Source organism: Podarcis raffonei, chromosome 15, assembly GCF_027172205.1.
Source record: "Podarcis raffonei isolate rPodRaf1 chromosome 15, rPodRaf1.pri, whole genome shotgun sequence".
Lineage (NCBI taxonomy): Eukaryota > Metazoa > Chordata > Lepidosauria > Squamata > Lacertidae > Podarcis > Podarcis raffonei.
The window spans coordinates 3,097,914-3,113,834 of record NC_070616.1 but is presented as its reverse complement, the minus strand read 5'-3'; the positions used below and the strand labels follow the sequence as shown (position 1 = coordinate 3,113,834).

The following is a 15,921-nucleotide window of genomic DNA, read 5'->3' as shown; positions in this document are numbered from 1 at the left end:
TGCCGCACCCAAGATGGCCGCCGAGCGAGAGAGGAAGGTCTGAGGCGAGGCCGGCCATTATATAAGGCCCGTCTCCTTGGTGACGACGTGAAAGGCTTCCGTGGGAGCAACGCCGGGGAGGGGAAAGACGGCAGTCGCGGGAACCGCTTGGCAGGAGGAGACGCCGCTCCCCGCCCCGCTGCGGTGAGTTATGGGGCCGTTGTGAGGATTGTGCGGCGGTCTTTTAAGTTTATTTCTGTCAGGGGGGAATTAGACCGAGTAGGACTTCGACTCCCAGTGTGCATTGCGGTGCGCTGCCGCCGGCATTGGGAAGCCTCGGGTGTCGCGTTGCATGACGGGGCTTGTAGTCTATAACAGCGGTGCTTTCCCTTTAGGCTCCCTTTAACTTTTAAAATTGGGGCGCTTTGGGCTGGGAAGGGGGTCGTGTGTGTGAGAGAAGTGTCTCCCTTTCATTCCTTCCCTCCTTCTCTCAGCCCTCAGCAGCACCCTATGGCCACAGGGGCCATGACACCCCAATCCCCACCCAAGGGTGCCCGCACCATTGAGACCCTTCAAAACTTTATTCCCGCCTCCCCCCAAAAACAGGGAACCAGGGAAGTCGGGGCGCCTCTGTGCGTATGCTTTGCTATGAGACACTGAAGCAAGGGTCCGAGAGCCCCTCTGAGCACATACAGAGTTCAGTCCAAACACCCAGTTCATGTTTTCAACGGCTCGCTTCTAAACCTGCCCTTCCTTACTTGGATTTTAAGCCACACTGGCATTTTTTAAATGCTCGGGGTGGAGTGGGGCATCTGCATTGAAACAGTGCAGTCGCTGGACGCTGAGGTGGTTGGCAGTTGATGGTCTTGATAATGATAAAATGATGATGTCGGCCAGGAGCAAGTTTCTTGCTCAATATCTAAAGGGAATTGCTGATGATATGAATGAAGCCAAACTGAGATATCTATTAAATGATGATGACCCCCTAAGATCACTCATGGTTGCCAGATTCTTGATCAGCGTCCTATCCCTAAAGAAGAGAAACGGACTCCTGTGCGGCTCAGATAATCTTTTTAAACTATGATCTATGTTTTAGGATGTAATTAGGTGATTTCACCATTGATGTCTTCTACTAATTTATGAGTAGAGGGCGATGTTTATGTTACAAATTTATTGTAATGTATGATGTTGGTCTTTTGTTTTTGTTTTGTTTTGCTTTGATTCTTGTCTGTTTTTTGTAAGTCTTGGCGGTTTTAAATTTGGAGGTTTAAGTACATTATGTTGGTATGGGAAACTGTCGTGTGATGGGCCAATGGCCGTAATAAAGATGATGATAATAAGAGTTTCTCCTGCTCACTTCTGCTTTTGATGCGATTCAAAATTTGGTCAAGCTGTCATTTTTTTATGCTGGAGCTTTTTCTTTTATTCTGGTTGCAATATAACTTTGCCCACGAGGATGCTGTTGTTTTTAAAGCAAAGGTTAAATAATAATTATGATTATTCCTATTATCATTATCATTTCCATCCCACCCATCTGGCTGGGTTTCCCCAGCCACTCTGGATGGCTGGTCTGTCCGTATTGGAATATGTCTTCTCATATAAGTAAGCCCCATTGAGTTCAGCAGAGTAAGAGGGTGTGGGATTTCCACTTCAATTTAATGGGAGCATATGATTTTGTACAAATGCACAGTCATGACTGTTTGATGATGCAAGAGTCCGCATTAAGTGTCTGTATTGCTCCGTTTTATTGTCCTTCAATTTGGGATGTTGTAAAACTTAAATATCTCTTGAGAAAAAGATTTTTACCTCCTTTTTTATCCTGCCCTTTCTCCAAGGAGCTCAAGGTGGCAGGAATGTTATCATCATCATCTCCCAACCCAGGATTCAGTCACATCCTGGAGGGTTGATAAATTATAGTTGATTAGGAGATATTGCACAACAAACCCATTTCACTTCAAAATCAGGACTTTCCTGCGACAATGATGGGGAAATGCGCTGGTGTAGGCATGGGGTAATGATTGCTTGACGCGGCACAGACAAATTGTAACTAATCCTCTACAAGCAGGTCATCGGAAGCCACTGTGTAGCCTTATGAGGCTTTGCCCTTGGGTGGGAAAAATATTGCGCCCGGGAAAGGGAGATGGGAGTCAACAGACACTCAAGGAATAGTTTCGGAGAAAAAGCTTTATTTCTACTATCCATGAACTGGTAGAAGGAGCAAGTGTGATAACTCACAAAAACATGAACCAGTTCACAGTCATTTGCACAGAGTATATATTCCCCTTCCAATTCCCTCCCCTTTCTCCTCTCTCAGGAGTCCTGCCCCATGAGTTCCTCTGAGCATGAACAGAAAGCTGCCTTGGGACTCTTGGACTCTTGGCACCCTTCCCAGGAAAGGAGAGTGAGAGCCAAGGGGTCGAGGAGCCCTGGTGGTTCAGCATGTCCAAGATGTTGCAACCAAATGAGATAAGATTCAGTTCTCAGGCCTGCTCTGACAGAGTCTATTCATTAGCTTTTTGAAGCCTTCTTGTGCTGATAAAAGTAACGTTTTTTCCTATGTACCAGCATCTTGTGAGAATCCACAGAAAAGCTGTAGCTGTGGATTTTTAGAAGACAAAAGGAATTTTGGACAGTTTTGAGGCCTGGTGTGATTATTGAGTGGGGGGGGGTGACTTCGGGCCTAGGTGGGGTCACCTGTCCTCACCTTCCTTCAACTGTACACTTTTACCTTCTCAACAACCCTGGGAGGTAGACTGCTGAAAGACGGCGATTAGCTCCTCGATTAAGCTTTACACCTGAGCTGGGATTTGAACCAAAGCCTACCCACTTTTAAGACTCATGCCTGCCCCTAGACTAACATAATTTTTTCTATTATTTTTTTTTTAAAAGCATAGTTTTGTCTTGGGACATCAGCCCTCGCTCCCTGCCTCTCTAACCAGGACTTCCTCTTTTAACTTGCCGATTTGCAGCTGCCAGCTATTAGGAAAAAATGGTGCACAGAATCGGCCTCTTCCTTCTGCTGGGCCTGTCTCTCGCGTCCTTGGGAGCCTGTGGTAAGTCATCCCTCATCCATCAAAGGACGGAGTTTCGCCTCCGGATAGATTCCTTGCCGTTTCAAGCGAGTGTGAACTTGTCATGAGACTCACGAACCAGCAGTGCTTGCTCCAAAGACCACCACTTCCTGGGTCTAAGTAGGAATGGCTTTTCAGTGGCTTTAAGGCTGGGGTGGGAAGCCCCCAGTTCAGGGTGCTGATCTGCCCTCTCTCAAAACGCATTTCCCTGCCCGCTCCTTACAAGACTCCACCAATTTGGGTGGTAGCTGTAAATAGGGAAAAAATCAAAAGTACTTCCACTGAGTTGGAAAGAGCCCATTTACCCTGCTGTGGGAATCTGATGATGCTCATTCTTTGACCCTGCGGCAGGCATACCTTTCCTTGAGCCAGGAATATCGTATAATAGTGGTCTCCCTGTAAATGTTTAAACAATGTCCTTTCAACAGGGGTCAGGGAGTCTTTTTCAGTCTGAGGGCCGTGTTTTTTTCTGAGTGGTCTTCTGGGGGCTGCTTGGTAGAGGCCAAAAGTGGGCAGAGCAGAGAATGGAAATTATATTTTTGTATTTTGCTCTACTTTCTACACACACACAAGCACACACGCAAGCACCCCTCTCTGTCGCTGGTATTGTAAGAGTTCCAGGCCCCATTTTAGCCAGATGAAAACACACAAGGAGGAACCAAAACAAGGCCAAAGGGGTTGGTGGCCTGATAGAGAAATCGGGGTGGGGGGGCTGGTTGGTGTCCACTTTCAGCCCCTGCTGCTTGATGTTCCCCACCCACAAAGAAACTTAAAATTCAGGCAATATCTTACATTGGTTGGACAGTCAAATCTATTTATTAGAAGCGATTGGTCATTGCAAAACTGCAACCAGGTTCAGCACTAGTCAATCAGGCCATCGGATCCTTCTTTTGTGTAATTATGGTTTTGTCTGATCCGTTAGAGCAAAAACAGAAACCTAATTTGTGGCATATTTATCCCTAACCACTGATAAGCAACAGATCTTTCTTCCCCACTCCTCTGAGGAGTGAGTGGGGGGAAGCAACTTGTCTCAAGAATCTCTTTCAAGAGAGATTTCGCTAGGAGAAATATACACAGAGCCTAGGACTTGCTGATCAGAAGGTCGGCGGTTCAAATCCCCACGACGGGGTGAGCTCCCGTTGCTCGGTCCCTGCTCCTGCTAACCTAGCAGTTCGAAAGCAAGTCAAAGTGCAAGTAGATGAATAGGTACTGCTCCAGCGGGAAGGTAAACGGTGTTTCCGTGCGCTGCTCTGGTTCGCCAGAAGCGGCTTAGTCATGCTGGCCACATGATCCAGAAAAACTGTGGACAAACGCCAGCTCCCTTGGCCAATAAAGCGAGATGAGCGCCACAACCCCAAAGTCGGCCACGACTGGACCTAATGGTCAGGGGTCCCTTTACCCTTTACCTTTATACAATGCACAATGAACCTTATCTTCATGTTTTCCTGGCTTCAAAGGCTGTCGGATCAATCCATCAACCTCTGATGGATGATTTGGAGGGACTGGGTCTGGCATCACTTTTGCTGCGTGGGTGTGCCAGTATCCATTCTCAGCAGATCTGCATGTCAACACCGCTCCTTCCTTGGAAGCGTCTTCGGGGTTAAAGGTACACACAGTAGGCAATAAACACTCATGGGCACCATAAAGATTCAGTCAAGTGTAGAAGTTTATTTGACAGGTATAAAAGCATATTGGTAGCAAATATGTACAGACATTCACCACTGCTGTGGTTAAGACAGGCTTAGAGTCCAACAAGAGTCCAACACTCACTCTGCTTCTCTCACCGCAAGACACAAGCAAGAGACTCGCAACAAGTTACTACAAGTTACACAGAACCTTTGTTATCAGTGCATCCTGTCACACTGTACATGTCAGTTCCCACAGAAAAGGTCCTTGCATAGACAAAAAAAACCTCAGCCTTCTGCTACTTCTTGAAACTTCTTCTCTGTTTCTGGAACAAATGATTCACACACAGAGAGAGAATATCCAACACCCCCTCTCATTTTTACAGAAACAGTAGGAACCATGACCATGTACAAAGTGCTTACACATCACACACACTGCAAACCCCAACATTTAAACCAGTTGAGCATGTCTCTGAAAAACTAAGATTTGGTTACACAACGGCAACAGTGTTTGCTTCCTGGACATCTACCACACCAAGAAATTGCTAAACTGAAACACCGTACTATGATGATGATGATGATAATAAATTTATTAATTATATCCCGTCCATCTGGCCAGGCCTCTCCAGCCACTCTAGGCGGCTTCCAACAAGATATTAAGAACACAACAAAAGATCTAACATTAAAAACTTCCCTAAACAGGGCTGCTTTCAGATGTCTTCTAAAAGTCAGGTATTTGTTTATTTCCTTGACATCTGGTGGCAGGGTGTTCCACAGGGCAGGCACCACCACCAAGAAGGCCCTCTGCCTTCCAGACTCCCAGTCAGGCAAGTTGGACCAGTAGCCCCCTCCAGGCTGCTACAGTACAAGTACTTGCAAACCTTACTCAAGATTCTAACAGAGTAACTTAATCTGGTCTACTCTATTAAGAAATATACAGCAATAACCAGAGTGATGCAGCTCAGAATCTACTGGCTCTGAGCTGTCCCCCTCAATCTTGACACCACTTGCTGAACACACAGTTTCAGGTTAGGGCACAGGTTAGTCCAGCAAATCTCTCCTCTAAATATTCTACACGGCATCAAAGGAGGGTGTGGGAACCTATGTTCATACTATCCCCCCCCCCACGCTCCCTTGGGGTTGCCGTAAAATGCATGATTCATGTGGTAGCTTGTCTGAAGCTGGAAAATCTTCTAGCTCTCTTCCCCCTGCCCTATTCTATTTAAGATGGACCCCCGACGCTTTCTGTTCCTGAGGAGGTTTCACTGGAGAATGGTGGCGTGATGGACATTGCAGTGACTTTAAGGTGAGCTCTCAGGGTTTCTGATCTCTGTCCTTGAAGGTTACAGGGTGGGGTGGTGGTGGTAAGAAATAACTGTGGTTTTCAGCTCCCTATTTGCCTAATTACATCACTTCTCCCTTTGCAAAATAGCCAGAATATAGCCTCTTCTTTCTTCCTCCAGGACAAAGGTCACACCATAACATTAAAACACATGGCTCCCCCCGCAAGGAATCCCTGTAGTTTACCCTCTGGAGATAAAATTCCTAGCCCCCTTAAAGAGCTAGAGTTCCCAGGATTACCCTTGAGAGACTTATTTAACAGTCAGCCCCTCTTCCTGGGGAACTCTGGGAACTGTAGTTCTGCAAGGAGAATAGAGGTCTCCTAACAACTCTCAGCTTCTTGAACAAACTACAGGTCCCAGGATTCTTTGGGGGAAGCTATGGTAGTATAGGGATGCGGGTGGCGCTGTGGGTTAAACCACAGAGCCTAGGACTTGCCAATCAGAAGGTTGGCGGGTCGAATCCCCGCGACGGGGTGAGCTCCCGCTGCTCGGTCCCTGCTCCTGCCAACCTAGCAGTTCAAAAGCACGCCAAAGTGCAAGTAGATAAATAGGTACCACTCCAGCGGAAAGGTAAACGGCGTTTCCTTGCGCTGCTCTGGTTCGCCAGAAGCGGCTTAGTCCTGCTGGCCACATGACCCGGAAGCTGTACGCCGGCTCCCTCGGCCAGTAAAGCGAGATGAGCGCCGCAACCCCAGAGTCGGCCACGACTGGACCTAATGGTCAGGGGTCCCCTTACCTTTACCTTTATGATAGTATAAAGTTGGTAATGCAGATGGGGTCTTAGAAATGCTCTGCGGTTCTGCTAATGTCTCTCCTATTCCCCCCCCCCCATCTTTTCCAGTACTCCGCTCAATCAGACGCTGGTGATCACGTTTAATGTTACATATTCATCCAGGGAAAACGGCACCATCGTCGAGCTGCCTGATCAAGTAAGTCCTGGAACGAACACCTGCCTTTTGGGAAAGGTCCCGGGTTCAACCCCAGATAAGGGCTGGGAAGGATTCCTGTTTGCAGTCCGGGAGAACCACTGCCAGCCCACGTGAATCTGGTGATGAGGCCTGGGGGCCGCTTTCCCTTGTGGGTGAGCTTCCGGGGGCCACATGGCTGTGGTGGGTGGGACCAGCAGGGGAAAATAAGTGGACCCAACTGTGTACTGCAGGCTGCATTCCAACCAAGCCAGAGTCTAATATGTGTTTATGTACACCAGCCCATATCCCTGTATAGGCAAGCAAGAGGCATCCATGCAATTTAGTTGAGCAAGGCAGTGTAGCATTAGAGTCCCACATGTGTCATGTCTTTCTATGTGCACAGCCATCTCTGTTCAGGCATTATCAAGAGGTCAAGGCAAAAGCACTTGAGGAAGACATAGAGCATGTCCATTGAGGGGTGTGGCCTTAGGAGAGGGGTGTGTGGCCTAGGGGAGTCCCAAGGGCCAGGCACAGTGCCCTGGAATAGTTAGTTATTTGTTGATTAAATTTGAAGACCACAGGGCAGTTTGCAACATAAAAATACAAAATGAGAACATAAAATTCAATAATAATAACAAAAACAGACCAGAACCCCCTCCCACAAACACATTTAAAAGGATATAGAATATTAATTAGCCAAAGGCCTAGGAGAAAGAGGAATGTTTTTGCCTGGCACTAAAGATATATAACAAAGGCACCAGGCAGACCTCCCCGGGGAGAGCAGCCCACAAACTGGGAGCCACCACAGAAAAGGCCCTGTTCTCACATTGCCGTCCTCCAGACCTGTCATGAAGAAGGGCCTCAAAGGATGATCGCAGGGTCCGGCTCGGTTCATATGGGGAGAGGTGGTCCTTGGGGAAGAAAGCGATTTCCGTTGTCTCCGTGCCTTACCAGGTAATCGTAACGGCGGGCGTAAAGAAGGTGAACTTCCTAGTGAGAGCAAAAGAAGTCGGGCAGCTGACGGTGTATCTTCAGTCCAACTCGTCCAACCAAACAGGGTAAGTAATAATAATAATTCATTATTTGTACCCCGCCCATCTGGCTGGGTTTCCCCAGCCACTCTGGGCGGCTTCCAACAAAGATGAAAAATACACTAAAATGTCACATATTAAAAACTTCCCTGAACAGGGCTGCCTTCAGATGTCTTCTGAATGTCAGGTAGATGTTTATCTCTTTGACATCTGATGGGAGGGTGTTCCACAGGGCGGGCGCCACTACCGAAAAGGCCCTCTGCCTGGTTCCCTGTAACTTGGCCTCTCGCAGTGAGGGAACCGCCAGAAGGCCCTCGGAGCTGGACCTCAGTGTCCGGGCAGAACGATGGGGGAGGAGACGCTCCTTCAGATATACTGGACCGAGGCCGTTTAGGGCTTTAAAGGTCAGCACCAACACTTTGAATTGTGCTCGGAAACGTACTGGGAGCCAATGTAGGTCTTTCAAGACCGGTGTTATATGGTCTCGGCGGCCACTCCCAGTCAGCAGTCTAGCTGCCGCATTCTGGATTAGTTGTAGTTTCCGGGTCACCTTCAAAGGTAGCCCCACATAGAGCGCGTTGCAGTAGTCCAAGCGGGAGATAACCAGAGCATGCACCACTCTGGCGAGACAGTCTGCAGGCAGATAAGCAGTTGAGTCAGCCTTTAGTGTTTTTCTATCCTTGTTACCGGAGCCATAACGCTCCTTGGAACAATTTTGGGATTTTTAAAAATTTCTTAAACTCGTCCTCCCTTCCCACTGAGGACCAGAAATTTTCCGTTCCTACCTAATTGTTTTATGTTATGGCTTGTGAGGCAATTCTGTCCAAACCATACCCACCTGCCCTACAGTGCCTGCCTCACAGGGTTGTTGTGAAGAAAAAATGTCGAGGGAGGTGAGGCATGCACCCCAATTTGAGCTCTTTGGGGGAAAGGTGGGATATACGAAATGCCAGAATGCAGTTGATATAATATTGTATCATAACATTTATATACTGCTTGGCTGACAAAAAACAAACCTCAGAACAGTTTGCAAAAAGACTAAAACCATGAAGTCATGACGTTAAGAGCAGCAATTCAAAATTAAAATTGGGGGTAACCTAAAGGCCAAATTAAGAGCACTTTTTTTTTTGTCTGCCTGAACAGGCAGAGTAAATTAGGAGGCAGAGTAAATTGGGAGATGCTTGCTAGTATGGAAATCTGCTTTTAAAAAAACCCCCAAACAGATGTTTATCCCAGACAGTGCTCCATTTGAGGCCGCCCCCTCTGCCCTAAATTTGGCAGGCCCCTTCCAAGAGAAACCTATAGGGGCCTCCTCTTCCCTGTCTTTGAAATGGACTCTGAAGGCTTCTATCCCACTGGCTCTAGGGGGTGAGCCTCCTTGAGCCCGATGGCTTTTAAATGCCAGAGTTGATCATATAATGGATTGTGCTGTGAGCTTCCCTTTGGTGACCTGCTGCCCCTCCCTCTCCTGCAGGCCCAGAATCCGCTTCCTCGTGATCCACAGCAATGCAGTGAGGATTGTGGACCAGGTGATTGGCTGGATCTACTTTCTGGCTTGGTCAATCTCCTTTTACCCCCAGGTGTTCGAGAACTGGAGACGGAAAAGGTAAAAAGGAAGCAGAGGGGTCTTGCTTTTGGGGTGCCCATGATACATTTCTCAGATTTCCAAAAGGCTGGGGATCCCATACATAAGCTAAAATACAATTCCCGCTCCCTTCTAGCTACCACTAGGGGGAGATCGCATATAGAAAAACAACTTTTTGCTGTACAGACTTGCTTGTTCCTCCTTTGTCCCGTTTTCTCCTCAACACAGCAACGTTTGCCTCCCTTGGAAGGATCAGTCCCACAGCCACTGCGTCCCCCTCTCAGCTTCCCCTCTGGCCTCTGACTTTACAGCGGACCCCTCCTCCAGGCTTCATTCAGTCTTAAAATCTCTGCAGTTCTAAGGTTTAGGAACTTGACATTTTAGCTTTGGCTGAGCAGACAGGCAAGTTCAGAGTTGGCTGTCGCCATGAGACATTGACGATGCACAGCTCTTGGAAGCTAGCTGATGGCGTTTTCCCTGTTGGGCCAAAAGGCTGCCTACCAATGTGTACCTTTTGATTGATCTGAAAGGCCACCTTCTTCCCTACAGACCCTCTCAGGTGTTGAAATTGGGGTGGTGGTGTTTCTCTTGCTTGTCCCACCACCCTCAGAAGCTCGGGGAGGAGTTGCAGCAGTCCAGAACATCCTCTCTGGCGGCCCCTAAGTCAAATAACTCCCCCCCATTGAGGTCGCTTGACACCTTCATGATAGTTTCTGGCCAATGCAGAAGGCTCCTCTTTACTCTGGCTGTTGTCACCTGAGATGCATATGGTTTTAGTGCCCATCCTGTTGCTGGGATTGTAAGTTGTTCAAAACAGTCCCTTGATTCTATATTTTAAATTGTTTTTACCCGTTCTGGGTCCTTAGAGTGAAGGGTGGGTAACAAATTTAAAATACTAAGTAGCAATAATTTTCTTTTTTTTTAATTTTTAACTTATACTTTTCAGATTTATACATTTCATTGAGTTTACAATCATTCTGACTTTTCAAAACTTAACTTTCTTCCCCCACTGTCTGCGATTCTTTAAATTTATTTTTAATACCTTCGGCATATCCAAATTAACTGAATTTATTCATTTACTCATCTTCTTTAAATATATACTCTTATGAAACTGCCAGTGTTTTTATCTGTTACAATTTATTCAATAAACCATTTCCATTCTTTTATAAATATGTTTGTTGTCTTGCTTTCTTATTCAAGAAATCAAGTCGTAATAATTTTCTGGGTTTTTATCCCCTGCCTCCTTCCAGCGTCGTGGGACTCAGTTTTGACTTCATTGCCCTGAACCTTACCGGCTTCATTGCCTACTCGGTCTTCAACGTTGGCCTCTTCTGGGTCAAATCTGTGAAGGTAGGTGGGGACCCCTCTCCTTCCTTCCACTGGGGCTTGGCCATTGCCTCATATTCCCAGTTCTGACCAGCAGCCGCCTGCCTCCGTAGGAGCAGTTCCTGCGCTCCTATCCCAATGGCGTGAACCCGGTGGACAGCAACGATGTCTTCTTCAGCATCCACGCTGTCGCTGTGACTCTCCTCATCATCTTCCAGTGCCTGATCTACGAGGTGAGCTTGGACCCTTCAGATCGCTCTCTCGGAAGCTCTTTTGAGGGCTAAAATCGTACGCCTGCGCCTTTTCTGACTGCCGGCATGCCATCTATATTGGTTTAACTCAAAGGAAAAGCTTTTTCACTTTAGAAACCCTTTAGAAACATAGGTAGCCTTATAGAGTTGGATCATTGCCCCATCTAGCACATTGCCTGCACTGGCTGGCAGCAGCTCTTCTAGGGTTTCAGGCAGGGGTCTCTTCTGGCCCTCCCTGCCTCGGATCGAACCTGGACCTTCTGTGGGCTCTACCACTGAGCCACAGCCCCCTTCCTCCCGCCCAAAATAAAGCAGGATGCTAGTCCTCATGGTTTCGACTTAAGAGCAGATTTAAAGATGACTGCAAGAAAGTGACTTAGGGTTGAGTGAGACCATCTAGCTCCGTGTCTACACTGACTGGCAGCAGCTCTCCAGGGTTTCATACGGGGGCACTGAATCTCGGACCTCCTGCCTGCACAGCAGATGCTCTAACCACTGAGCCAGGACCCAAAGAAACCCTCCGCCCAACGTGCCAACTCCTGGTTCTGCATATCTCATATGTAAGTTGTTTATGCTGATGATCTGGCCTTTCAGAGAGGGACCCAGAAGGTCTCCTGGGTGGCCGTTGGCTTGCTCATCTTCGCCTGGCTCTTCGTCTTCGCCACCTTGTCCGTGGCCGCTGCCGGGAAGATCACGTGGCTGGCCTTCCTTTTCTACTTCTCCTACATCAAGCTGGGCGTCACCCTTGTCAAATACTTCCCCCAGGTAAGTGGGGGGGGGGGTGCGCGACGCGTTCTGAGTTTCATGGCTGGGCTTCACCTCTGTCTGTCATCAAGCCTCTGTCTCCTTTCTTAATTTCCATACCAAACAATATTATGAAAGTACAGTGCAGGCAGCAACCGCTTTAGGCGTGTCCCATATGTGTGTGACCGTGCGTACACGCCGAACCCGGAAATGACCCCAAAACATCACAAAAAGGGGCAGAGGGGGTGTTTGCAGGCTTTTTAAATGGGTGTCCCAATAATATGCAATTTCACACAAGCACACAGTGACCCAGAACGCAGCCCCTGCGCAAACAAGGAGTTGCCTATACAGTGGTACCTCGGGTTACAGACGCTTCAGGTTCCAGACTCTGCTAACCCAGAAATAGTACCCAGAAATAGTAAGAACTTTGCTTCAGGTTGAGAACAAAAATCGCGCAGTGGCAGCAGGAGGCCCCATTAGCTAAAGTGGTACCTCAGGTTAAGAACAGTTTCAGGCTAAGAACAGACCTCCAGAACGAATTAAGTTCTTAACCCAAGGGACCACTGTAATACTGATTAGGGTATAAATATAAACATGACTATCCCCTCCCCATGAGCAGAATTCAGATTACACAATATACGATTAAGAATCTATTTAACATAATCATCTGATATACAATGATATAAATTACTACTTTTTCCTTTACAACTTTCGTGGTTTACTATAGCCTGACGTCAAAACAAATAACGCCATTTAACTAGATCCACGTGTCATTTTCCTTAATTCACCTCACCCTCCTTCAGTCGGTCCCATTTTCCCTTTAAAAAGACCACACCATTTGTATGTAGCTGGGCCTGATCTACCAGAAAACCAGTGCCAGCCTACCAAAAACTCGTCCTTTGAAGCATGGGAGACCCATCTTCCTTCCCAGTGGGAGTCCCTTTGCCCTGATACCTTCTCCCTCCTTTTTTAGGCTTACCTGAATTTCCGCCGCAAGAGCACCGAGGGCTGGAGCATCGGAAATGTTTTGCTGGACTTCACGGGAGGCACCTTCAGCCTCCTTCAGATGTTCTTGCAGTCTTACAACAATGGTAATTATTATTTTTATTGATACATTTATTAGCCGCCTTCTTTTCAACGCAGCAACTCAGAGACTTACAAAAAACCCCCTACTGTACATACATATGTTAAAACCAGTGGGGGAATACAATAAAACATCCCACCCCATCAAAAAAGCCACGGACAGTTCAAAGGGGCTGGTTGGAAAGGAATGCCTGTCACGTGACACCTGAAGAGGGCACCATGTGAGCCTTTTTGGGGAGAGCATGCCACATACGGGGAGCCACCATTGAAAAGGCCCTGTTCTCGTGTTGCCGCCCTCTGGACCTCTCGCAGAGGAGGAACACAAATAAGGGCCTCAGAATGATGATCACAGGGTCCAGACAGGTTCATATGAAAGGAGGCAATCCTTGAGGTATTGCTGTCCTGAGCTGTTTAAGGCTTTATAGGTCAAAGCCAGGACTTTGAATTGGGCCTGGAAACTAATTGGCAGATAGTGCAGTTGGGCCAGGATGGTATTATATTCTCAAACTCTCTTGCCCCACGGGGTTAGCAACCTGGCTGCTGAATTTCCTGACCATCTTCAGAGGCAGCCCCACGTATAATGTGTTACAGTAATCTAACCTAGAGCTAAGCATGCTTGATCAAGCCAGAGGTGTGGTGTGTGCAACCTGTGGTCCTCCAGATATCGCTGGCCCCCATCACCCATGCTAGGTGAAGCTGATGGAAATATTGGTACTTACTTTTTGCCACCTTTTATTTTTTTTTGAATGATTATTGCATTTATTATTATACTAATATGCTGTTCACTTTGGGGGGCTGTCTTTGGGCCACAAAGCAGGGTATAAATGAACCCTTAAAACCCCCGTAATCCTTCTCCATTCTTGAAACTTCTGCGCTGGGTTTAGTCTTCCTCTAAAGCGGCAGAGCCCCCTCTGACCCTCTCATTCCCTTGCATGCGTACACTAGGCCTAAGCTACTGCCCACTGCCCCATCTTGTTGGGGTGAATTCTTACTGTGGGTGATGTCCCCCCCATTTCTTTTTTTAAAATAAAAAGCCAATTAATTATCTGCTTAAGCAGCTTGGAGCAGAAATCCTTTTTCTTTCTGTTGCACTCCTTTTAAGACATTTATAACAGGGATGGGACATTCCAGGCACCGCATACCATTGATGGTTGGGGGCACAGGGACAAAAGTGGGCAGTCCCAGGTGTGTTACCTTTTACACAGAACGCTGCATTCCAGCACTGCAAGTCTGCAGTTTATAGAAACAGGCGTCCTGCCATCTAAGCAAACAAGTCCTCCTCCTCCTCTGTCCCATTCTGCCTAGGCAAAAGTGCTTCAGCAGAGGGGTGGAGCAGGGCTGCTTGAAGAGTGCCCTGGGGAAGAGTCCCTGGTGGCTAGACACGAGCCCTAGAGGACTGCATTGGCCTGGAGTTTCCCCTACTCTGCTTTTAGAAACCACAAAATATGATTGGGTTTGGGGGGGAGGTGTGTGTGTGAATCTGTCAAGGGATGCCTTGTGTGAAGATGCAGGCTATTTTTATTCTTTGCCCTTTCAATTATTATTATTCGCCCTCCCATCAGATGTCAAGGAAATAAACTATCTGACTTTTAGAAGACATCTGAAGGCAGCCCTTTTTAGGGAAGTTGTTAATGTTTGATGTTTTATCGCTTTTTTATTAATATTCTGTTGGGAGCCGCCCAGGGTGGCTGGGGAAACCCAGCCAGATGGGCGGGGTATAAATAAATTATTATTAATTATACATTTTGGTATATCAGCTTTTCATTGTATGACCCCCAAGTTTCAGCTTCAGGTGGACAGGAGGAGTACAAATTTGGATAAGCTTTCGTGTCCCTTCCTCTTCTATCCTTTAATCTTTTCTCAACTTACTCTGTCGCTGATACACAATCTGTATTGTGTTCCTTCCCTGCTTTGCTTTTCAGATGAATGGCGGCTGCTTTTTGGGGACCCCACCAAGTTTGGGCTGGGCCTCTTCTCCATCATCTTTGACATTGTGTTCATCGTCCAGCATTACTGCTTGTACCGTCCCCAAGAATACGAGACTTTTGATTAACCGTCTGCCCTGCTGGGACGCTCCCTCTGTGCTTGCCTTCGCCAGCTGCGCTTCCTTGAGGTGGACAACGCTACGGGAATCAGACTTGGTTGTCTGAAAAGCACAGCGACTCCGACCTATTCCTCACGTGGACTTGGTTACTACAAACCTCATTTTGCTGCTCCAAATCGCCTTCTGGTGCCTTAATGCCTTCTGAGACTGCAGCACAACTGCTGCAGAGGGAAATCTCTTGGGGGCTTTTCAGGCAAGTGGTGCTCACAGCTGCTTCAGAGGGAAGATGGGGGTTACTTCTTCCTCTCCAGCTGTTTACGGCTGAGTATGGGCCATTATCTTGCCATCTAAAAGTTTGCAGCTGCCTGCAAGGAAGGAGAAAAGGGTCGCTCCTCTGAAGGAATCCATGCCACGATCCAAACTACTTATATACTTGAAGGTTATTTGTGCCACAGACGCAAGTCTTCCTTTGAGCTGGGGGAAGAGGAAGGAAAAGGGGTTTGTGGAGGTTGTTGGAATCAACCTCTTCCTTCCCTTATTAGCTTTGCTGTTGAGATGAAGAACTGGTGATCTGGCCTTTTTAAAATAAAATAAAAACAACTTTGTACAAGGGCGGTCTGACTCAAAACTCATCCAGCAAAACCTGAAGCGGTGTGGTTGTGACTGATCAAAGCAGCCTTTGGTTAGTCTCCAGCCGTGGGGCGGAGCGGCTTATATTGGGGAAGTGCTGTCACTCGGCAAAGTGCAGCATTCTCTTCACGGCATCTCCAGGTCAGGAAGGGGAGAAAAGTTCCCATACTGGAGAGGGGCGGACAGTGGAAACTCTCGAACTCGCTCCCACGGGAGACAGTGATGGCCCACCAACTTGGTTTGCTTCAAAAGAGGAATAGACGTATTCATGGAAGCCGAGGCCATTGATGGTGCTGCTCTG

General features: G+C 47.5%; 1 protein-coding gene across 1 annotated transcript; it reads left to right on the top strand.

The window, feature by feature from the left end:
• Window positions 1-90: 90 nt before the first annotated feature.
• On the top strand, window positions 91-15,600 carry CTNS (cystinosin, lysosomal cystine transporter). The gene is made up of 11 exons (XM_053367757.1): window positions 91-183; window positions 2,949-3,032; window positions 5,903-5,981; window positions 6,860-6,947; window positions 7,881-7,984; window positions 9,432-9,563; window positions 10,793-10,892; window positions 10,982-11,101; window positions 11,714-11,884; window positions 12,837-12,954; window positions 14,869-15,600. Exons 2-11 carry the CDS (start codon window positions 2,969-2,971, stop codon window positions 14,997-14,999), a joined length of 1,107 nt encoding a protein of 368 aa, XP_053223732.1. The 5' UTR covers window positions 91-183; window positions 2,949-2,968; the 3' UTR covers window positions 15,000-15,600.
• Window positions 15,601-15,921: the final 321 nt, after the last annotated feature.

Bases quoted from the DNA above. Each gene is read 5' to 3' on its own strand.
- CTNS (XM_053367757.1), top strand. From the start codon at position 2,969: ATGGTGCACAGAATCGGCCTCTTCCTTCTGCTGGGCCTGTCTCTCGCG. The intron at 11,102-11,713 runs GTGAGCTTGGAC...CTGGCCTTTCAG, and splicing joins TCCAGTGCCTGATCTACGAG to AGAGGGACCCAGAAGGTCTC. The intron at 11,885-12,836 runs GTAAGTGGGGGG...CTCCTTTTTTAG, and splicing joins TTGTCAAATACTTCCCCCAG to GCTTACCTGAATTTCCGCCG.